The 24,022-nt window shown below is 45.2% G+C and overlaps 1 protein-coding gene across 2 annotated transcripts in view; it reads left to right on the top strand.

Annotated features, from left to right (window-relative positions):
- The window catches only part of LOC139265660 (E3 ubiquitin-protein ligase RNF128), a 195,459-nt gene that overhangs the window by 38,700 nt on the left and 132,737 nt on the right, over positions 1 to 24,022 (top strand). The window contains exon 1 of one of the 2 annotated variants that reach the window (XM_070882859.1): positions 22,624 to 23,174. The exons of the other annotated variant lie outside the window; for it this stretch is intronic. Coding sequence (XP_070738960.1) covers positions 22,763 to 23,174 — 412 coding nt within the window. The 5' untranslated portion in view covers positions 22,624 to 22,762. Of the gene's footprint in view, positions 1 to 22,623; positions 23,175 to 24,022 lie in introns of those variants that run through there. 2 annotated transcript variants of the gene reach the window in all.

Raw genomic sequence — 24,022 nt, 5'->3', positions numbered from 1 at the left:
TCTCGTAATCTGAGGAAGGACATTCTTGCTTTTGAGGGAGTGCAGCGAAGGTTTACCAGACTGATTCCTGGAATGCAGGACTGACATATGAAGACTTATATTCACTGGAGTTTCGAAGAATGAGAGGGGATCTCATAGAAACAGATAACATTCTGACAGGACTGGACAGGTTAGATGCAGGAAGAATGTTCCCGATGTTGGGGAAGTCCAGAACCAGAGATCACATTCTAAGGGCAAGGGGTAGGCCATTTAGGACCGAGATGAGGAGAAACTTCTTCACTCATAGAATTGTGAACCTGTGGAATTCCCTACCACAGAAAGCTGTTGAGGCCAGTTGGTTAGATATATTCAAAAGGGAGTTAGATGTGGCCCTTACTGCTAAAGGGATCAAGGGGTATGGAGAGAAGGCAGAAATGGGGTACTGAAGTTGCATGATCAGCCATGATCATGTTGAATGGTGGTGCAGGCTCGAAGGACCGAATGGCCTACTCCTGCACCTATTTTCTATGTTTCTATGATATGATTCTGTGACCGGAGTCACCTCTCCATAGAGGCAAAAACTGCTATCCAGCAGTTATCCACCTTACTTCCTCCATCGCTGGGGGAGCATTAGATGGAACTCAAGCTTCAGAAGTAGAACACACACTCCATACTTTGACGAAGAGGCAACAGTAGCAAAAAACACATTCAGCACACCTCCACCACATACTGTACGGGACCAACAAAAGTGGCATTCACTGATACTTGAATGTGCCATTAAAAACAAACGAATTAGGAGCAGGAGTAGGCCATACGAGCCCTCGAGCCTGCTCCGCCATTCAATAAGATCATGGCCAATCTTCGACCTCAACTCCACTTTCCCGCCCGAACCACATATCCCTTGATTCCCCAAGAGTCCAAAAGTCGCTCGTCATCATTCCGCCTTTGAAACTGACCGCAACTTCGGGTTTTGGTGCAGCAGTCACTTACAACTCCGTCACAGGCTGCGCTGTCTCCTCTCTGCCCCCTCCCCCCCACACACACAGTCGGCAATCGATGTAATCACCCAAATCAGAAACACGGACAAAAACTTTGGCTCAACCGCAGTAATAATGCTGTGAAATTCCCCACTAAAAGTTAGACCCGAAGGGATTGATAAACAGAGGCTAAGGGCCTGAAAAACTCATCTTAATTTTGTGCAGTGTGAAATTTGTCCATTTTAATAAAAATTTACATTTTTAAGAAACTTTTTTTTTTAATTGTAATTTTTTTTAACATTTGTCCATCTTTATTTCAGGTTTGCCTTTTCCCCCGGTGAGAGCACCAATCTTTCATTTTGCTCTCTCTAACTATTTAAAAAATTTAGAATTTTAAAGGCTTACCCACATCCTTGCTCGCTGTGTGAGAATTTTAACAACATCCTAATATCACCTTCAACTCACATTTCCTCGTTAAATTGTACTGGAAGTTTTCGCAGTTCAATCCAGTGAATTAATCACACTGCTGCCTCTCTCTCTCTCTTCCCCCCTCGAGTTCATTCTCCGCCCTCCCTCTTGTTTCCCTCCCCAGTCTCTCTGTCCAGCGCTCCTCTCTCGATCGCTCCACACTGTCTCTATTCCCTTTCTCAATGATCCTTTTCCCAGCCAGTTAAATCCCAACATCCTGCACCTGCATTCTGTTCACCAGGGCCGTGTGTTCGAACCACGACATACGGAGGAGCTGACAGCGACAGACACACTCGGCGAGTGTACAGTAAAACTCTCGCAATCTGACAATATCCTAATATCATCTTCAATTCACATCACAGACCTCACAATACCTGAAACTTCCATCCCGCGCCTTTCTCTCACCAATCTGTGGACTGTCCGGCAAAGAACTGCTCATACGCAACTGCTTTACGTCATTGGCAGCAGTCGCGTACAAAAAGATTTCTCGCACCTCCCTCTTGGTTTTGCTGCCAATCACAGGGAAGCCTGTATAAGATCACAAGAACGCAAGAATTAGGAGCAGGAGTAGGCCATTCGGCCCCTCGAGCCTGCTCCACCATTCATTAAGATCATGGCTGATCTTCTACCCCAACTTTGTGACTGGAAGGCTGTTTCTAGTGGGGTTCCGCAGGTCTCAGTGCCGGGTCCCTCGCTTTTTGTGGTATATATCAATGATTTAGACTTGAATGTAGGGGTATGATTAAGAAGTTTGAAGATGATACTAAAATTGGCTGTGTGGTTGATAATGAAGAATGTCGACTGCAGGGAGATATCAATCAATTGGTCAGGTGGGCAGAACGGGGGCAAATGGAATTCAATCCGGAGAAGTGTGAGGTAATGCATTTGGGGAGGGCTAACAAGGCAACGGAAAACACATTAAATGGTAACACACTAAAAAGTGTAGAGTAACAAAGGGACCTTGGAGTGCATTTCTACAGATCCCTGAAGGTAGCAGGCCAGGTAGATAAGATGATTAAGAAGGCATACGGAATACTTGCCTTTATTAGCCGAGACATAAAATACAAGAGCAAAGAGGTTATGCTTGACCTGTATAAAACACTAGTTTGGCCACAGCTACAGTACTGCATGCAGTTCTGGTCACCACATTACAGGAAAGATGCGATTACACTAGAGAGGGTACAGAGGAGATTTACAAGGATGTTGCCTGGACTGGAGAATTTTAGCTATGAGGAAAGATTGGATAGGCTGGGTTTGTTTTCTTTGGAACAGAGGAGGCTGAGCGGAGACCTTATTGAGGTGTGTAACATTATGAGGGGCATAGATAGAATGGATAGGACAGACCTATTTAACTTAGCAGCAGAGGGGTCAAGAACCAGGTGGCATAGATTTAAAGTAATTGATAGGAGATTTAGAGGGGATTTGAAGGGCAGTGTCTTCACTCGGAGGGTGGTGGGGGTCTGGAACACACTGTCTGAAAGGTGGGAGAGGCAGAAACCCTCACCACATTTAAAAAGTACTTGGATGTGCACTTGAAGTACCAAAACCTACAAGGCTACGGACCAAGAGCTGTAAAGTGGTATTAGGCTGGATAGCTCTTTGTTAGCCGGCGCAGACACAATGGGCCGAAATTGCCATCTTCCGTGCTGTAAATTTCTATGACTATGATTCCACTTTCCTGCACTGTCCCCATATCCCTTAATATGCAAAAATATGTCGATCTCTGTCTTGAATATAATCAAGGTCTGAGCCTCCACAACCTTCTGGGGTAGAGAATTCCAAAGATTCACCACCCTCTGAGTGAAGACATTTTTCCTCATCTCAGTCCTAAATGGCTGACCCCTTATTCTAACACTGTGACCCCTGGTTCTAGACTCCCCAGCCAGAGAAAACATCCTCCCTGCATCTGCCATGTCAAGCCCTGTAAGAATTGTGTCTGTTTCAATGAGATCACCTCTCATTCTTCTAAACTCGAGAATATAGGCTAGTCTACTCAAGCTTTCCTCATAGGACAATCCCCCCATCCCAGGAATAAGTCTGGTGAACTTCTGTTACACTCCCTCTATGTCAAGTATATCCTTCCTTAGGTAAGGAGACCAAAACTGTACACAAATACTCCAGGTGCAGTCTCGCCAGGACCCTATATAATTGCCGTAAGATGTCTTTATTCTTATACTCAAATCCTCTTGTAATAAAGGCCAACATACCATTTGCTTTCTTAATTGTTTGCTGCTCCTGCATGCTAACTTTCAGTGATTTGTATACAAGTATACCCAGGTCCCTCTGAACACCAATACTTCCCAATCTCTCACCATTTAAAAAATACTCTTCTTTTCTATTTTTCCTACCAAAGTGGATAACTTCACATTTCTCCACATTATATTCCATATGCCATATTCTTGTCCACTCACATAGCCTGTCTATATCCCCTTGAAGCCTCTTTGCATCCTCTTCACAACTTACACTCCCACCTAGCTTTGTATCATCAGCAAACTTGGATATATTACATTTGGTCCCCTCATCCAAATCATTGATTTCGATTGTGAATAGCTGGGGCCCAAGCACCCCACGAGTTAGAGCCTGCCAACCCGAAAATGATCTGTTTATTCCTACTCTCTGTTTTCTGTCCGTTATCCAAACCTCTATCCATGCTAATACATTACCCCAAACTCGTGAGACCTAATTTTGTTTAATAACCTCCTGAGGCACCTTACCGAATGCCTTCTGAAAATCCAAATACACCACATTCACTGGTTCCCCCTTATCTATTTTGCTAGTTACAATCTCAAAAATCTCTAACGGATTTGTCAAACATGATTTCCCTTTCATAAATCTGTGTTGACTCTGCCCAATCCAATTATTATTTTCTAAGTGCCCTGTTACCATGTCCTTAATAATAGATTCTAGCATTTTCCCTACTATTGATGTCAGACTAACTGGTCTGTAGTTCCCCATTTTCTCTTTCCCTCCTTTCTTAAATAGCAGGGTTACATTAGCTACCTTCCAATCTGCGGGAACCATTCTAGAATCTATGAATATTTGAAGATGACAACCAATGCATCCACTATCTCTATAGCCACCTCTTTCAAACATTAGGATGTAGGCCATCAGGTCCAGGGGATTTATTGGCTTTCAGTCCCATTAATTTCCCCAGTACTATTTTTTTTTACAAATTCTAATTTATTTCATTGCCTCATTCTCGCTAGACACTTGGTTCTCCACTATTTCCGGAGGTTTTTTTGCATCTTCTTCAATGAAGACAGACACAAAGTATTTGTTTAATTTCTCTGCCATTTCCTTATTCCCCATTATAATTTCTCTTGCCTCAGCCTATAAAGGACCCGCATTTACTTTTGCTAACCTTTTCCTTTTTACATACCTTATAGAAGCTTTTACCATCTTGTTTTTTATGTTTCTCACTAGCTTACTCTCATCTTTTATTTTCCCTTTCTTTATCAATTTCTTGGTCCTCCTTTGCTGAATTCTAAAATCCTCCCAATCCTCAGGCTTACTGCTCTTTTTGGCAACATTATAAGCCTCTTCCTTTGATCTAATACTATCTTTAACTTCTCTTGTTAGCCATGGTTGGACCACTTTTCCTGTGGGTTTTTTGTGCCTTAAAGGAATGTATATTTGTTGTAAATTATGTATTAATTCTTAGTGCTTACCATTGCTTGTCTACCATCATACCTTTTAATGTAGTTTCCCAATCTACCTTAGTCAACCACCCCTCATACCAAGTAGTTTGCTTTGTTTAGATTTGAGACCCTGGTTTCAGATTTAACGAAATCACTTTCAAGCTCAATATTAATTATCATATTATGGTCACTCTTCCCTAAAGGCCCTTTTACTACAAGATTAATTAATTAATCCTTTCTCATTGTACAATACTAAATCTAAAATAGCCTGTTCCCTAGTTGCTTTCTCAACATCCTGATCTAGAAAACTATCTTGTATACATTCCATGAATTCGTCCTCCACACTATTCCTGCAAATTTGATTTGCCCTGTCTATATGTAGATTCATGTCCCCCATGATTATTATATTATCCTTGTTACATGCACCTCTAATTTCCTGATTTATACTGTGCCCTACATTACCACTACTGTTTGAGGGTCTATAAACAACTCTCATCTTGCTGCCCCTTGCTGTTTATCTCCACCCAAACTGATTCTACTTCTTGATTTTCTGAGCTAAGATCCTTTCACTAAGATCTTTATCCCATCCTTTATTATCAGGGCTACCCCTCCCACTTTTCCATTTCACCGAGCTCTTCTAAAAGTTAAGTATCTTGTAATATTTAGTTCCGAACCTTAGACACTTTGCAACCACGCCTCTGTAATGGCTATTAGATCAAACCTATTAATTTCTATATTTTGTTGCGACTACTTCAAATACAGTACGTTTAACTTTGACTTTTTTCTATTTTCCTTTATGTCACTTTAGTCAGTGATACCCTATTACCTTTGTTACTCTCTTTGTCCCTTCCTGACCCACTCTGCTTATTTTTACCCAAAACTCTGCTCTGCTCTAGAGCCTTGACGTTTCTCTTGCTGCTTTTAAATGTATTCTTTCCTAAATCCACCCACCCGCCATTCATTAGTTTAGATGATGTGTGACTTGGAGGGATCTTGGAGATGATGGTGTTCCTTTGTACCTGCTGCCCTTGTCCTCCTAAGTGGTGGAGGTCGCATGTTTGGGAGGTGCTGTTGAAGAAGCATTGGCGAGTTGCTGCAGTGAATCTTGAAGATGGTGCACACTGCAGCCACGGTGTGCCGGTTGTGGAGGGAGTGAATATTTAAGGATCAGTTATAGAACAGTGCCAGGTGCAGGTTATTGCAGTTGGACCAGTTTAGTAGCTGAGTTTCTGGGACATCAGTAAAAATGATATAACAATCTGACTGTAAAAGTAAGAGTTTATCAATCTTTTTCTTGTTGAAACGTACCCGAATCAATTTCATCTCCTTTTATGTGGATGCATCTTGCAACAGATTTTGAAATGTGTTCTGCAAACCATGAAATAACTTACCAGAATGCAATTAGACATCACTTTACTGGGCATTAAAGCTATCTCTTACTCTCATAAAGTAGCTGAGAGAAAAACATTGATAGAAATATTGCGCTATAAATGCACGTTCTTCCTTCTTCCTTACTGTGTTTCTCCTGCAGAACGATGTCTTTTACATTGAAATTGAGGAATGATTAGAATTAAAGAAAGAGGGCGCAGAGATCAAGTGGGCAAGAGAAGAGAGAATGGAAACAATCAAAGGAAGACAAAATTGGTAAGCGAAGAACAGAGGAGGAGAGGTGATTGTGAAGCAAAGGGAGAGGGGAATCAATTTGCAAAGGATCAAGGAGAAAGCAAAAGGACATGGGAATTGGCCAGCAAGTAGCATGGAGGGTAGCATAGTGGTAATATTACTGGACTAGTAATCCAGAGGCCTGGACTGATGATCTGGAGACGGGAGTTCAAATCCCACCATGGCAGCTGGGGCATTTAAATTCAGTTAATTAAATAAAAAGCAAGCATCAGTAATGGTGACCGTAAAACTATTGGATTATTGTAAAAACCCATCTGGTTCACTCATGTCCTGAAGAGTAGGAAATCTGCCATCCTTACTCTGTTCAGACTCCAGACCCACTTCCCTTCCCACTCCCCATAACCCTTGACTCCCTTATCTTTCAAAAATCTGTCTATTTCCGCCTTAAATATATTCAATGACCCAGCCTCCACAGCTCTCTGGGACAGAGAATTCCATGGATTTGTGAACCTCAGAGGAAATTCCTCCTCATCTCAGTTCTAAATGGACAACCCACTGGACAATAAATGCTGGCCCTGCCAGTGACGCCCGCAGAAAAAGGAGGGACAAGAAAATAAATTCTGAGGCGAACTGACAGGGTAGATTCTGAGAGGTTGTTTCCCCTGGCTGGAGAGTCGAGAACTCGGATTCACAGTCTCAGGATAAGGAGTCAGCCATTTAAGGCTGAGATGAGGAGGAATTTCTACAGTCAGAGGGTTGTGAATCATTGGAATTCGCTACCCCAGAGGGCTGTGGGTGCGGAGTCATTGAGATCGATAGATTTTTGTACTCTGGGGGAATCAAGGGATATGGGGATCAGTGGGAAAGTGGAGTTGAGGTCGAAGTTCAGCCATGATCTTACTGAATGGAGGAGCAGGCTCGAAGGGTCGTATGACCTACTCCTAATTCTTTTGTTCTTGTATTCTTATAAAGGGAGAAGGGAATTGGCCAGCAATGGTTAGAGGATTGCAAAGCAAAGGGAGAGGGGCAAGTGGAAGGAAACCAATAAGAAGTGGATGAATGAGTAAAACAAGAAAGGAGAGGGAAATGACAGTGATAAGATGGGGCTGGTAATCACAGGAAGAAGTGACTGAATATCAGAAAATTGAGAGGGAACCAGAAATTTAAAGCAAGTATCGTCTTTTAAAATTTTCTCACCCTTATTTTAATCTTTCTGTTCGCCTTTCATAAAGATAAGTTAAATGATTTCCTATTACTTTCCCCTTCTTGATTCTGTCCCACCATTTCATGCGCTTGACCTCAGTTGAGAGGGCAGATGGATGATCGGATCTCAGGTCTCTGCTAGTGAAGGGTGTCGAAGAGTTGTCTGAAAGAAATAAATACTTGCATTTATATAGCACCTTTCATGATCTCAGGATGTCCCAGAGCGCTTTACAGCGAATGAAGTACTTTTAAAGTGCAGTCACTGTTGTAATGTAGGAAATGTAACAGCCAATTTGCGCACAGCAAGCTCCCACAAACAGCAATGTCGTAATGACCAGATAATCCGTTTTTTTGTGATGTTCGAAATATTGTTGTGGGATCTTTTACATCCACCCGAGAGAGCAGATAGGGTCTCGGTTTAACATCTCATCCGAAAGACAGCACCTCCGACAGTGCAGCATCTCCCTCAGCACTGTACTTGAGTGTCAGCCTAGATTTTTGTGCTCAAGTTGCGGGAGTGGGACTTCAATCCACAACCTTAACATAAGAACATAAGAAATAGGAGCAGGAGTAGGCCATACGGCCCCTCGAGCCTGCTCCGCCATTTAATACGTTCATGGATGCAGCTCCACTTCCCTGCCCGCTCTCCATAACCCCTTATCGGTTAAGAAACTGTCTATCTGTCTTTAATTTATTCAATGACCTAGCTTCCACAGCTCTCTGAGGCAGCAAATTCCACAGATTTACAATCCTCCGAGAAGAAATTCCTCCTCATCTCAGTTTTAAATGGGCGGCCACTTCTTCTACGATTATGCTCCCTAGTTCTAGTCTCCCCTATCAGTGGAAACCTCCTCTCTGCATCCACCTTGTCAAGCCCTCTCATAATCTTATACGTTTCGATAAGATCACCTCTCATTCTTCTGAATTCCAATGAGTAGAGGCCCAACCTTCTCAACCTTTCCTCATAAGTCAACCCCCTCATCTCCGGAATCAACCTAGTGAACCTTCTCTGAACTGCCTCCAAAGCAAGTATATCTTTTCTTAAATATGGAAACCAAAACTGTATGCAGTATTCCAGGTGTGGCCTCACCAACATAACTGCAGCAAGACTTCCCTGCTTTTATACTCCATCACCTTTGCAATAAAGACCAAGATTCCATTTGCCTTCCTGATCACTTGCTCTACCTGCATACTAACCATTTGTATTTCATGCACCAGGACCCCCAGCTCCCGCTGTACTGCAGCACTATGCAATTTTTCTCCATTTAAATAATAACTTGCTCTTTGATTTTTTCTGCCAAAGTGCATAACTTCACACTTTCCAACGTTAAACTCCATCTGCCAAATTTTTGCCCACTCACTTAGCCTGTCTATGTCGTTTTGCAGGTTTTTTGTGCCCTCCTCACATCTTTGTATCATCAGCAAACTTGACTACGTTACACTCGGTCCCTTCATCCAAGTCGTTATAGATTGTAAATAGTTGGGGTCCCAGCATTGATCCCTGTGGCACCCAACTGGTTACTGATTGCCAACCCCAGAATGAACCATTTATCCCGACTCTATGTTTTCTGTTAGTTAGCCAATCCTCTATCCATGCTAATATAATACCCCAACCCCGTGAATGTTTATCTTGTGCAACCTTTGTGACTTTGAGGCTAGAATGCCATCTACTGAGCCATGGCTGACACCTACAGTAGCAATATTCATTCCTTCTCACCTTGGTGGAAAATGCCTGGCTTTGTTTGATGCCCCCCCACTCCCTGGTGACATAGCTAAAATCAACAACACCATCAAGAATGCAAAACCGCACCTTACCACTGTATGCTGCAGATTGTTGGACCTCAAGCACACGGTCCTTAATTACCCTTCTCTTTATTTTGTTTCTTCAATCTAACTTCCCTGAACGTGTGGCTTATCCCCTCTTTCTCTCTCTTTGTTGCAATTGTCCTGTAGTACAGTGCATGCTTGACACAATCATCATCATCATCATCATCATAGGCAGTCCCTCGGAATTGAGGAAGACTTGCTACCACTCTAAAAATGAGTTCTTGGGTGACTGAACAGTCCAATATGAGAAACACATCCCTGTCACAGGTGGGATAGACAGTCATTGAGGGAAAGGGTGGGCAGGGAGCCTGGTTTGCCGTATGCGCTTTCCGCTGCCTGCGCTTGATTTCTGCATGCTCTCGGCGATGAGACTCGAGGTGCTCAGCGCCCTCCCGGGTGCACTTCCTCCACCTAGGGCGGTCTTTGGCCAGGGACTCCCAGGTGTCAGTGGGGATGTCGCACTTTATCAGGGAGGTTTTGAGGGTGTCTTTGTAACATAGAAACATAGAAAATAGGTGCAGGAGTAGACCATTCAGCCCTTTGAGCCTGCACCACCATTCAATATGATCATGGCTGATCATGCACTTCAGTACCCCATTCCTGCTTTCTCTCCATACCCCTTGATCCCTTTAGTCGTAAGGGCCACATCTAACTCCCTTTTGAATATATCTAACGATCTGGCCTCAACAATTTTCTGTGGTAGAGAATTCCACATGCTCACAACTCTCTGAGTGAAGTTTCTCCTCATCTCAGTCCTAACGTTTCCTCTGCCCACCTTTGGCTCATTTGCCGTGGAGGAGTTCTGAGTAGAGCGCTTGCTTTGGGAATCTCTTGTCAGGCATGCGAACAATGTGGCCTACCCAGCGGAGCTGATCGAATGTGGTCAGTGCTTCAATGCTGGGGATATTGGCTTGACACAATGCTCTTGTGGTATCTGCAGCATGTGACAGTTAAAATACATTTCCAAATAGCTTGCAGATGCTGCTGGTGGTTAACTGTGTCAAATGGTCATCGTTGTATTTGCTGTCATTGGCTGCCACATCAATGTCTAGTGAAATATTGTCTGGGTGAGATCTTACAGTTGGGTAGATTGACCAAGAGTCGCTCCCACTTGGTGCTTGGGCTGCACAAGGAGCGTTACTGATGTGTCGGTCAGTTGTTTGGCAGCGGGCCAGGAGCGAGGATCAGTTTCTGGAGAGTTTCTCCTGGTTGAGGTTCAATGACTACACGACCTTACCTTTTTGCGTACAGATTTTTCATTCCTCAAATCCCATTGACTGAATCCAAGTATGTGGTCTTGCCTACTGCCCCTCAGTGTGAGGGACCACTAGCTGCACTTAGGAAACCCGAGAACTGGCTCACACTCAGGATTGACGGGAACCGCTGTGGGATTCTCGAAAGGTCACGATCAGGCCTGCCGTTGGCAGTGGCACAGTAACCGTAGACTCTACTTTGTATAATTGCAGGACATCACGCTAAAAACCTGGTGGGAAAACATTGAAACTGACTTCTCAGTGTTGCCAACACTTGCAGTTCATTTAGAAAGTGTAGAGATCTACTTTGAAATTTCCTGGGTGGATTCCAAGCATTTACAAAGCTTACAAACTGTGGGACTCGCAAGTGAGTTATGCGTGTTGGCAATGCCGAGTTCTGTGTGTTAAATATGTGGCACAAAGCACAGCAGTGTTAAGTGTATGTACGGTCGAACACAATGCAAACACTCAGCCAAATAAACAGAACTGGGAAGCGCGTCAAAGCCAACACTGACACATAAATTAAAAATAAAATTCAGCCGATTTATCTGGGCTAAATATGATACATCACTGGGAGAATTTTGAGTCTCTGTGACTCTCTCAAATGCTCTGTGACAACAAAGCAACAGGGTTGACACGGGTATGTTACCAAAACCGGTTGTGGGGACGGTTGTGAAATCGGAGGAAGCAGCTCAGAGATTAGAATGTGTTTTCCAAAATAATTATGTCTGCAGACAAAATTTCATGCGACAAGTGCAAAGAACTGCACATAGGGTGTAAAAATAATCAACACAAAAACACCATGAATGGTGTCGGAATAATTAAACATGAAGTGGAAATAAGTGATCTTATTGAATGGCAGAGCAGGCTCGAAGGGCCGAATGGTCTACTCCTGCTCCTAATTCTTATGTTTTTATGAAACCGAGGATTCTGAGTAGACCCAACATTAAACATGCCCAACCGAAGTACAGCAGGTCTCGACTTTCTGGCTCTTCTCTGCAGAAGGAGGCCAGAATGTCGCCGGAGAGAGGCCGGAACGTTGCCGGAGAGAAGCCGGATCATGAGGGCAGGGCCCAAACCTGTGGTCGGGGCTGGTTTCAGGCTCATCAGACACCGTCGGGGATCGAGTGTTTGGTGGCAGGAAGGTGCAGTGGAAGAGTCTTCGCAGCAGGAAGGTCGATCTGGATGGTAAGTCTGGTGCTCACAGATGGAGGTAAGGACGTTTTGGGCCTACCTCCGGCGACGTCTTTCCTCCCTCCCTCCCTCCCTCCCTCCAGTGACGTCCTGACCTTCCCCCGGCCGCTGGTCCCACACAGCCGCGGAGCCCCTGGCGAGCATGTGGCGCACACAATGGCAGCGGCCACCCTGACCTCTCCTCCTTCCACGAAGTGGACCTCTGGCCATCCCAATGCCTGCCCTCAGCCAAGAGCTAACACCTGAGAGAGGGAAGCATTACCTCAAGTCTCTCACCCCTACTCTCCACACCTCAGATGTCTCACCATCTCACCGAAAGGCGCTGCTCAGCGCCGAGCTTACGGCACATATCCCACCGTAGGCAACTAGGCCCATACAGTAGAGCCTGGTCTCCAGCCATCTTGGACCCCCTTGCCAATGGACCAAGACCTCGCTCTGTTAAGCCCGTGTGGTAGCCGGTGTGTAGTGGCCACCCCGCGTTAAAAGAACTCACGCACAGGCATCTTCCATCTTCCACCCTTCTCTGCACTTCCTCTCACAATTGAGTGTCTCCCTTGCGTCCCAGCGGCCAGAAATGGATGTGATATTCAAGGCGCAGTCTGGCCAGTGCACCGTACAGTTTGACTTTTATTGAAATGTTTTGGCTATGTAGCTCAACCTACTGCTGGCTTTGTTCACTGCTGCTTTGCAGTGGCTGGATATGTTGACCATCACAGTCTACTGTGATTCCTCGGTCTATTTTCAGCTTTACCCTTAGCCATTTCAATAACATTCATGAAGGATGTGCGTTACCCACTTTTCTTTCCGATGTTGTCTGCATTCAATTTTATCTGTTTGGCCATTGTTTGGCCCACTTACATAGTTTGTTTAGCTCATTCTGTAGTTTGTTTACTGCTTCCTTCAGTTCCAAAGGGGATTTAGTATAAAAGCAGGGAAGCCTTGCTACAGTTATACAGGGTATTGGTGAGGCCACACCTGGAATACTTTATACAGTTTTGGTTTCCGTATTTAAGAAAGGATATACTTACTTTGGAGGCAGTTCAGAGAAGGTTCACTAGGTTGATTCCGGAGATGAGGGGTTTGACTTATGAGGAAAGGTTGAGGAGGTTGGGCCTCTACTCATTGGAATTCAGAAGAGTGCGAGGTGATCTTATCGAAACGTATAAGATTACGAGGGGGCTTGACAAGGTGGATGTTTCCACTGATAGGGGAGACTAGAACTAGGATGCATAATCTTAGAATAAGGGACCGCCCATTTAAAACTGAGATGAAGAGGAATTTCTTCTCTGAGGGTTGTAAATCTGTGGAATTCGCTGCCTCAGAGAGCTGTAGAAGCCAGGACATTGAATAAATTTAAGACAGAGATAGACAGTTTCTTAACCGATAAGGGATTAAGGGGCTATGGGGAGTGGGCAGGGAAGTGGACCCGAGTCCGTGATCGGATCAGCCATGATCGTATTAAATGGCGGAGCAGGCTTGAGGGGCCGTATGACCTACTCCTGCTCCTATTTCTTATGTTCTTATGTTCATTGGTCTTCCTGGTTTGTTATCATCAGTCATTGAAGGTTGGCATGCAGGTACAGCAGGCGGTTAAGAAAGCAAATGGCATGTTGGCCTTCATAGCGAGGGGATTTGAGTACAGGGGCAGGGAGGTGTTACTACAGTTGTACAGGGCCTTGGTGAGGCCACACCTGGAGTATTGTGTATAGTTTTGGTCTCCTAACTTGAGGAAGGACATTCTTGCTATTGAGGGAGTGCAGCGAAGGTTCACCAGACTGATTCCCGGGATGGCGGGACTGACCTATCAAGAAAGACTGGATCAATTGGGTTTGTATTCACTGGAGTTCAGAAGAATGAGAGGGGATCTTATAGAAACGTTTAAAATTATGACGGGTTTAGACAGGTTAGATGCAGGAAGAAAGTTCCCAATGTTGGGGAAGTCCAGAACCAGGGGTCACAGTCTAAGGATAAGTGGTAAGCCATTTAGGACCAAGATGAGGAGAAACTTCTTCACCCAGAGAGTGGTGAACCTGTGGAATTCTCTACCACAGAAAGTTGTTAAGGCCCATTCACTAAATATATTCAAAAAGGAGTTAGTTGTTGTCCTTACAACTAGGGGGATCAAGGGGTATGGCGAGAAATCAGGAATGGGGTACTGAAGTTGCATGTTCAGCCATGAACTCATTGAATGACGGTGCAGGCTCGAAGGGCCGAATGGCCTACTCCTGCACCTATTTTCTATGTTTCTATGCTCTCCCTGTCGGTGACGGCGCCGGGCACTACGGCAGGCGAAAGGAGTGAAGTTCAGGATCGCAGCCCGAACGTGGCGTTGCACACTCATGGCATCACGAAGTGGATGGCGCTAGATTGTGCAGCACTAACGGATATCATAGGCGATCCCTCAGAATCGAGGAAGACTTGCTTGCTTCCACTCTTAAAATGAGTCCTTAGGTGGCTGAACAGTCCAATACGAGAGCCACAGTCCCTGTCACAGGTGGGACAGATGGTCGTTGAGGGTAAGGGAGGGTGGGACAGGTTTGCTGCATGTTCTTTCCGCTGCCTGCGCTTGATTTCTGCATGTTCTCAATGATGAGACTCGAGGTGCTCAGCGCCCTCCCAGATGCACTTCCTCCACTTAGGGCGGTCTTTGGCCAGGGACTCCCAGGTTTCGGTGGGGATGTTGCACTTTATCACTAACTGATAGCGCCGCCACTGAACCACCAATGAAGTTCACGGCAGGCAGTAACAGCGCGCTGCTCGGGCGGCAAGCGCATTGCAGCTTGTTAGTGCCCCCTCTCGGGCGCTAACGGGTGGTGCTAAGCAGACGAATATTTGGTGTGGTCAATTACCTTTCTGAGCCTCAATTTTTTTCTCCCTTATCTACAGAGCTGCCAGGGGAGGGTTTGTGGGCGGGTGGAGATACAGGAGAGTTAAGGCCATGAAGGGATTTAATGTGTTGGTTTTCAATACAAACCCCATTTATATAGTTTATTAAAAGAATTCTCAGCGATGATGACATACAAGATGTTTTGTGGGGCAATCTGGAGTCTGGGAAGTCGGAGTGGCCACCTTTTAGAGGAGATTGATTGGACTGCAGCCAGTGCTAAGGGATTAAGGGGCTATGGGGAGTGGAACCAATGTCCTAGGGGGAGTGTTTGCTAGTGCTGTTGGGGAGGATTTAAACTAATATGGCAGGGGGATGGGAACCAATGCAGGGAGACAGGGAAACAAAAAGGAGGCAAAAGCAAAAGACAGAAAGGAGATGAGGAAAAGTGGAGGGCGGAGAAACCCAAGGCAAAGAACAAAAAGGGCCACTGTACAGCAAAATTCTAAAAGGACAAAGGGTGTTAAAAAAACAAGCCTGAAGGCTTTGTGTCTTAATTCAAGGAGTATCCGCAATAAGGTGGATGAATTAATTGTGCAAATAGATGTTAATAAATATGATGTGATTGGGATTACGGAGACGTGGCTCCAGGATGATCAGGGCTGGGAACTCAACATTCAGGGGTATTCAACATTCAGGAAGGATAGAATAAAAGGAAAAGGAGGTGGGGTAGCATTGTTGGTTAAAGAGGAGATTAATGCAATAGTTAGGAAAGACATTAGCTTGGATGATGTGGAATCTATATGGGTAGAGCTGCAGAACACCAAAGGGCAAAAAACGTTAGTAGGAGTTGTGTACAGACCTCCAAACAGTAATAGGGATGTTGGGGAGGGCATCAAACAGGAAATTAGGGGTGCATGCAATAAAGGTGTAGCAGTTATAATGGGTGACTTTAATATGCACATAGATTGGGCTAGCCAAACTGGAAGGAATACGGTGGAGGAGGATTTCCTGAAGTGCATAAGGGATGGTTTTCTAGACCAATATGTTGAGGAACCAACTAGGGGGGAGGCCATCTTAGACTGGGTGTTGTGTAATGAGAGAGGATTAATTAGCAATCTCATTGTGCTAGGCCCCTTGGGGAAGAGTGACCATAATATGGTGGAATTCTGCATTTAAGATGGAGAATGAAACAGTTAATTCAGAGACCATGGTCCAGAACTTAAAGAAGGGTAACTTTGAAGGTATGAGGCGTGAATTGGCTAGGATAGATTGGCGAATGATACTGAAGGGGTTGACTGTGGATGGGCAATGGCAGACATTTAGAGACCGCATGGATGAATTACAACAATTGTACATTCCTGTCTGGCGTAAAAATAAAAAAGGGAAGGTGGCTCAACCGTGGCTATCTAGGGAAATCAGGGATAGTATTAAAGCCAAGGAAGTGGCATACAAATTGGCCAGAAATAGCAGCGAACCTGGGGACTGGGAGAAATTTAGAACTCAGCAGAGGAGGACAAAGGGTTTGATTAGGGCAGGGAAAATGGAGTACGAGAAGAAGCTTGCAGGGAACATTAAGGCGGATTGCAAAAGTTTCTATAGGTATGTAAAGAGAAAAAGGTTAGTAAAGACAAACGTAGGTCCCCTGCAGTCAGAATCAGGGGAAGTCATAACGGGGAACAAAGAAATGGCAGACCAATTGAACAAGTACTTTGGTTCGGTATTCACTAAGGAGGATACAAACAACCTTCCGGATATAAAAGGGGTCAGAGGGTCTAGTAAGGAGGGGGAACTGAGGGAAATCTTTATTAGTCGGGAAATTGTGTTGGGGAAATTGATGGGATTGAAGGCCGATAAATCCCCAGGGCCTGATGGACTGCATCCCAGAGTACTTAAGGAGGTGGCCTTGGAAATAGCGGATGCATTGACAGTCATTTTCCAACATTCCATTGACTCTGGATCAGTTCCTATGGAGTGGAGGGTAGCCAATGTAACCCCACTTTTTAAAAAAGGAGGGAGAGAGAAAACAGGGAATTATAGACCGGTCAGCCTGACCTCAGTAGTGGGTAAAATGATGGAATCAATTATTAAGGATGTCATAGCAGTGCATCTGGAAAATGGTGACATGATAGGTCGAAGTCAGCATGGATTTGTGAAAGGGAAATCATGCTTGACAAATCTTCTGGAATTTTTTGAGGATATTTCCAGTAAAGTGGACAAAGGAGAACCAGTTGATGTGGTATATTTGGACTTTCAGAAGGCTTTCGACAAGGTCCCACACAAGAGATTAATGTGCAAAGTTAAAGCTCATGGGATTGGGGGTAGTGTGCTGACGTGGATTGAGAACTGGTTGTCAGACAGGAAGCAAAGAGTAGGAGTAAACGGGTACTTTTCAGAATGGCAGGCAGTGACTAGTGGGGTGCCGCAAGGTTCTGTGCTGGGGCCCCAGCTGTTTACATTGTACATTAATGATTTAGACGAGGGGATTAAATGTAGTATCTCCAAATTTGCGGATGACACTAAGTTGGGTGGCAGTGTGAGCTGCGAGGAGGATGCTATGAGGCTGCAGAGTGACTTGGATAGGTTAGGTGAGTGGGCAAATGCATGGCAGATGAAGTATAATGTGGATAAATGTGAGGTTATCCACTTTGGTGGTAAAAACAGAGAGACAGACTATTATCTGAATGGTGACAGATTAGGAAAAGGGAAGGTGCAACGAGACCTGGGTGTCATGGTACATCAGTCATTGAAGGTTAGCATGCAGGTACAGCAGGCGGTTAAGAAAGCAAATGGCATGTTGGCCTTCATAGCGAGGGGATTTGAATACAGGGGCAGGGAGGTGTTGCTACAGTGAGGCCACACCTGGAGTATTGTGTACAGTTTTGGTCTCCTAACTTGAGGAAGGACATTCTTGCTATTGAGGGAGTGCAGCGAAGATTCACCAGACTGATTCCTGGGATGGCGGGACTGACCTATCAAGAAAGACTGGATCAACTGGGCTTGTATTCACTGGAGTTCAGAAGAATGAGAGGGGACCTCATAGAAACGTTTAAAATTCTGACGGGTTTAGACAGGTTAGATGCAGGAAGAGTGTTCCCAATGTTGGGGAAGTCCAGAACCAGTGGTCACAGTCTGAGGATAAGGGGTAAGCCATTTAGGACCGAGATGAGGAGAAACTTCTTCACCCAGAGAGTGGTGAACCTGTGGAATTCTCTACCACAGAAAGTAGTTGAGGCCAATTCACTAAATATATTCAAAAGGGAGTTAGATGAAGTCCTTACTACTCGGGGGATCAAGGGTTATGGCGAGAAAGCAGGAAGGGGGTACTGAAGTTTCATGTTCAGCCATGAACTCATTGAATGGCGGTGCAGGCTAGAAGGGCTGAATGGCCTGCTCCTGCACCTATTTTCTATGTTTCTATGTTTCTATGTTTCTATGTTTCATGCAGTGAGTATGCAGGTCATTTTCCAGGTCTTAAAAGGAATTTTTTGTCCCACCTGCTCGCTGTGCACTTGCAAAGATTGTGGTGGCAGGTAGTCCTGATCATATATTTATATCCTTGTATAAAAGCCACAAAATTATCAAGGTTCAAATAGAGATGAATCATGTAAACTCATTGGCAGGAGTTCTTTCAGTACCTGCCCACATTACTGCACTGCTCAGGAATCTTCTGGAGGCAGCATACCAGTGTGTCTTGTCATAACAGAATCTCGCTCCAACACAACAGTTCAAGAATGTCCGCATGTGCGGAGTGAGAGGTGCGGGGGGCGGGGGGAGAGAGCGGAATAAGAGTCAAAAAGAGTCATATATTCTTCCTGACTTGCATAACATGTGTCATGAGGGCGACAATGCTGCTGTCCCGTACGTTGCCACATGGCGGGAGCATTTATTGCAGGATTGCATTCCCCCTCAAGGCCGCAATTTGCCATGCATTCACAAGGTAGGCATGTGGAAATTAGTGATACGTGCTTGTGTCACGTGCCAAGAACGGGTGCGGCAGAATTTTTACCTGCAACGCACAGCAATGTTTTCTGCGACACACTGAGCAGCTGGCAGGTTGGATAAATTAGTCCCAACACAGCTCCCATCGATCCCTCATAATTGCGAGTTACTGTACCTGATCTTGCTTCTCACTCTCCATCTGGTTCTCTCATTCAGATTACCAGCATGCGTAGCCACACATAGCACTGTTAAGTTGCCCCCCCACTCCCCTCTCACCACAAGAGTCACTGCACAGCAATCAGTATCAGTAAAAAGTGACCACAAAACTGTCAGATTGTCATTAAAAATCCAACTGTTTCACTCGTGTCCTTTGGGGAAGGAAACCTGCTGCCCTTACCCAGTCTGGTCTAATCATACAAATTTATAGCACAGAAGGCCATTCGCCCATCATGCCTGTGCCGGCCGACAAAGAGCTATCCAGCCTAATCCCACTTGGTCCATAGCCCTGCAGGTTACGGCACTTCAAGTGCATATCCAAGTACTTTTTAAATGTCATGAGAGTTTCTGCCTCTACCACCCTTTCAGGCAGAGTTCCAGACCCCCACCACTATATGCAACTCCAGTCTCCCGCCACAGTGGTTGAATCTTAACTGCCCTCTGAATTAACCTAGCAAGCCATTCTGTTGTACCAAACCACTACAAGGAATATGGACTGCACTGGTTCAAGAAGGCGGCCCATCTCCAACTTGGCTGACTTTTCCTTTCCCAAGTTGGGGGATAGAGAGATGAATTGTTATACCCTTGCCACTGGCCTGGCCAAGATCTGCTAACTCAGTCCATATCAGAGGCCAAACCTCAGACCTTCCTGGTCCCTTTGGCTCAGTGTCACACTACCTGCAGAACCATAAATGGAGTCAAAGCAGTCATTTAATCTCCAGGTCTAGGTGAGTTTAAAAGAGTGCAGCAAAACATATTTATGGATATTCCTTAGATCCTGATCTGATGCATTTAAGGGTAGGCTAGCCAAGCACATGAGGGAGAAGGGAATATAAGGTTATGCTGATAGATTTAGATGAGGAAAGATGGGGGGAGGCTCGAGTAGAGCATAAACGCCGGTATGGAGTGGTTGGGCCAAATGGCCTGTTTCTGTGCCAAAAATCCTGTGTAAATTACATCCTTTCACTTTTCAAATGTATTCTGTTATTTTTATATTTTTTTAATATGGAGAGAGAGAGAGACAGACAGATAAATACACTGATTTCACAATGTATTCCATGTACTTTGTGTTATCAATAGTTTGGATGTCTACAGTTGCTACACTGGAATTGTCAAAGATTAACTTGATGTTTGGGTTAAAATAGATAAGGGAGGAGGATGTTCAGCCCATCTATTTCATGCTTCCACAGAAACCACCATACTAGAGATTAATCACTCTTTTTCTGACAACAGTCCTGAACTTGCCTTTTACTAGGTCTCCTTGACCTGTACCTGTGATTTAACTAGAATTAACCTTTCAAATCCATTTAGTGCTTGGATAATCCGGAGGACTCTTGGCAGGATGAGCTACTCGGGATCCCATTGATTGTGGGGGGTGGGCGTGACCATAAAATGGCTGCAACAGATCTTGCGCCTGATCCACAGTGTATTGTGGCCACTGGCCTGAAGGATTGCCTGCACAAATATATATTGTGGGCCAGTCCTATTTTAGCCTATGCAGTCAATTGATCCACAGTCATTGAATTATAAATTCATTCTCAGGATATGGGCGTTTATTGCCCATCCCTGGTTGCCCTGAGAAGGAGGGCCACCTTCTTCAATTATCGCAATCTGATACAACTGAGTGGTTTCCTAAGTCACTTCAGTGGGCAGTGAAATGGTGTGGGGCTGGAGTCACATAAGGAGGACAGGTTTCCTTCCCTAAAACAACATTAATGAACCAATCAGGTTTTGTATCAGCAGCTTTTACTGATGTTGTATTTCCATATTTTTTTTAAACTGAATTTAAATTCTCTTGCTTGGATTTGAGCTCACATTCTCTATTATTAGTCCAGGCTGTTGGATTACTAGTCCAATGATATAACCACTACACTACCATTCCACTGTTGGAGGAGGCATACAACATACCCTGTTGTTTCTGGTGGATAATTCCAGAAGTGGCTTGAAGGATAAACATTGGCCTGGACACCGGGGATAACTCCCCTGCTCTTCAAAATAATGCCATGGGATCTTATACATCCACTTGAGAGAGCAGACGGAGCTTCGGTTTAAAGTCTCATCCGAAAGACAGCACCTCCGACAGTGCAGCGCTCCCTCAGTCCTGCATTGGGGAGCGTCAGCCTAGATTTATGTGCTCCAATCTCTAGAGTGGGACTAGAACCTATAACTTTCTGACTCAGAGACAAGAGTGTTGCCCACTGAGCCAAGGTATAAGATCCCGCGGCACTATTTTGAAGAGCAGGGGAGTTATCCCCAGGGTCCTGGCCAATATTTATCCTTCAATCAACATCACACAAAAAAACAGATTACCTGGCCACTATCACATTGGTGTTTGTGGGAGCTTGCTGTGCGCAGATTGGCTGCTGCATTTCCTACATTACAACAGTGACTACACTTCATAGGTAGTTCAGGATCAATATTAAACAAAAGGTGACACCGAACAACATAAAGAGCTATTAGGACAGATGACCATAAAACTTAATCAAAGAGATACGTTTTAAGGAGTATCTTAAAGGAAGAGAGGCGGAGGGGTTTTGGAAAGAAATACCAGAATTTAGGGCCTCGGCAGCTGAAGGCATGGCCGCCAATGGTGGGGCGATGAAGATTAGGAATACTCAAGAGGGCTGAATTGGAGGAGCGCAGAGATCTTGGAGGGTTGGACTGTTGGAGGAGATAGGGAGGGGCGAGGCCATGGAGGGGCTTACGCTTCACTCGTTTGTCATTCCAGCTCAGCACTCTGTTTGCTTTGTTGATGTGCTGTTGTGTAACCTGTGTGTTGAGAGTACGATACAAGTCTGGTGCACGTCATCACATGATTCATCAGGGATCTCGTGATGAAATTATTTTTTTAAAGTTTTAAACAAAATTACAAGGAGATTAAAACTGTTCTCATATCTTATACATTAACTGGAGACTTTGGCACATCATAGCGAGAATTAAATAGAAGGTTGAAAGGGGGACCAGATAATCCCTGCAGGCACAGAACACACAAAGAGGACAGATCAGATTTAAAAAAATATATAAACCTTTTGATATAAAGGCTTCCTGGCAAAAAAATGAAAGAGTTCGAAACCAGTGCGAGAAAAGAATCTAAAAGCAGTCAAGAACTGGGCATAAATACAATGTGGAAATAAAGATTTGCATTTATCTTGCACCTTTCACGAACATTTGACATTCCAAAGCGCCAAATGAAGTACGTTTTTTGGACGTGCAATCACTAGGAAGAGAAATAGACAGAAGTTTGGAAATATACGGTCATTGAGGAAATGTTGTCACTCGCACTGACATAAATATAAAAATAACACACACACACTTATTTTAAAATATCGTTCTTGTTTAGAAGGAGGAGTGGAAGGGAAGATTCTTTCTGGGTCGAAATAGCAGAGGGAGAGGCAGGGGCGGGGTGGAAGAAGGAAGGTGCGTTGCCCTTTTAAATGAGGCACAGAGGGTGGAGATTCCTCTCTCAGTTGCAAGCGTGTATCGGGTTTCAGGAAAGGGAGACCTTACCTGGGCAGGTTGAAGCAGCGCATCTGCAGTGGAAACTGACACTGGGGAAGTTGCATTCGTCAATTTCTTTTTTGGGGAGAGAGTTTAATTTGCCTTTGCAGAGCCGGAGCGATGCTGAGCCCACGGCTGCTGACTCTGTCCGCCGTGCACTTGCTGTTTTTGCTGCTCTGCCCGCTGGCCAGCTCCTTCTGGACTGCCTACATCAATGTCAGCTTCACCGAGCCCCGCACCAACCGCACCGTCTGGGAGCGCAGCGAGAGCGGCGTCTACGGCCGCGACTCGCCGCTGGAGAGCGTCCAGGGGCTGGTGGGGGTGCCCGGCTCGCCCCAGTCGTACGGCTGCAACGCTGACTTGCCTTACTGGCTGCCCGACCCTCGCCAGCCCTGGGTGGCGCTGATCGAGAGGGGCAACGGCTGCACTTTCTCCGACAAGATCCTCATCGCCGCCCAGCAAGGGGCCAACGCGGCGGTGGTCTTCAACTACCCCACCCCGGCCAACGAGGTGGTGCAGATGTCCCATCCCGGTAAGACTTTTGTGGCAACATCGGGCTGTGCTCGAATGTGGGGTTCACACACACAAATTCGAGAGGCGAGGTGGCTATCTAGCAAAAACAAGTAACTTTTTAAAATTTAAGACAAACAAATAACTTTTTCCCCTGGAGCAGAGAAGGTCGAGAGGGGATTTGATAGAGGTGTTTATTCATCAGGGATCGGGACAGAGTAGAGAGAGAGAAACTGTGCACCCATTTGGTGCAAAGGGCCGAGAACCAGAGGACACAGATTTAAGGTGATTGGCAAAAGAACCAAAGGCCACGGAAGAAAAAAACTTTCTCTACACTGAGTGGTTAGGATCAGGAATGCACTGCCTGACAGGGTGGTGGAAGCAGACTCAATCTTGTCTTTCAACTATTTTGTTAAACATAAGGGGGCACTAAAACCAACAAATTAAACGAATGTACTTTTTAAACACATGGTTCCCATTAAAATTTGGATGCCAGGGCGTGATGATGCACTCCAGTCCCTCCGGTGCCCACCTCTTCAATTTTATCTTTCAAAGGGGAGTTAGATGAGCACCTGAAAGGGGGAAATATTGCAGGGGGAGTGGGACTAGCTGAGAGATTTGAGGACGGGTGCTGGGAAGGGCGGGGGAGTGGGACTAGCTGAGAGATTGGGGGGCGGGGGCAGGTGGAGAGGGCAGGGGAGTTGGACTAGCTGAGAGATGGTACGGGCTCGACGGGCCGAATGGCTGCCTTCCATGCTGTAACCATTCCATGATTCAAAGTAGCCAGGATTACTGCTCAAACTGGTTCCTGTCTCTCAATAATTTAACTTGCCAGACACCTGCGAAGCTTGTTCAGAAGCCAAGGGCACT

Source organism: Pristiophorus japonicus, chromosome 6 (assembly GCF_044704955.1).
Source record: "Pristiophorus japonicus isolate sPriJap1 chromosome 6, sPriJap1.hap1, whole genome shotgun sequence".
Classification (NCBI taxonomy): Eukaryota; Metazoa; Chordata; class Chondrichthyes; family Pristiophoridae; genus Pristiophorus; species Pristiophorus japonicus.
This window is presented reverse-complemented; position numbering and strand designations above follow the sequence as displayed.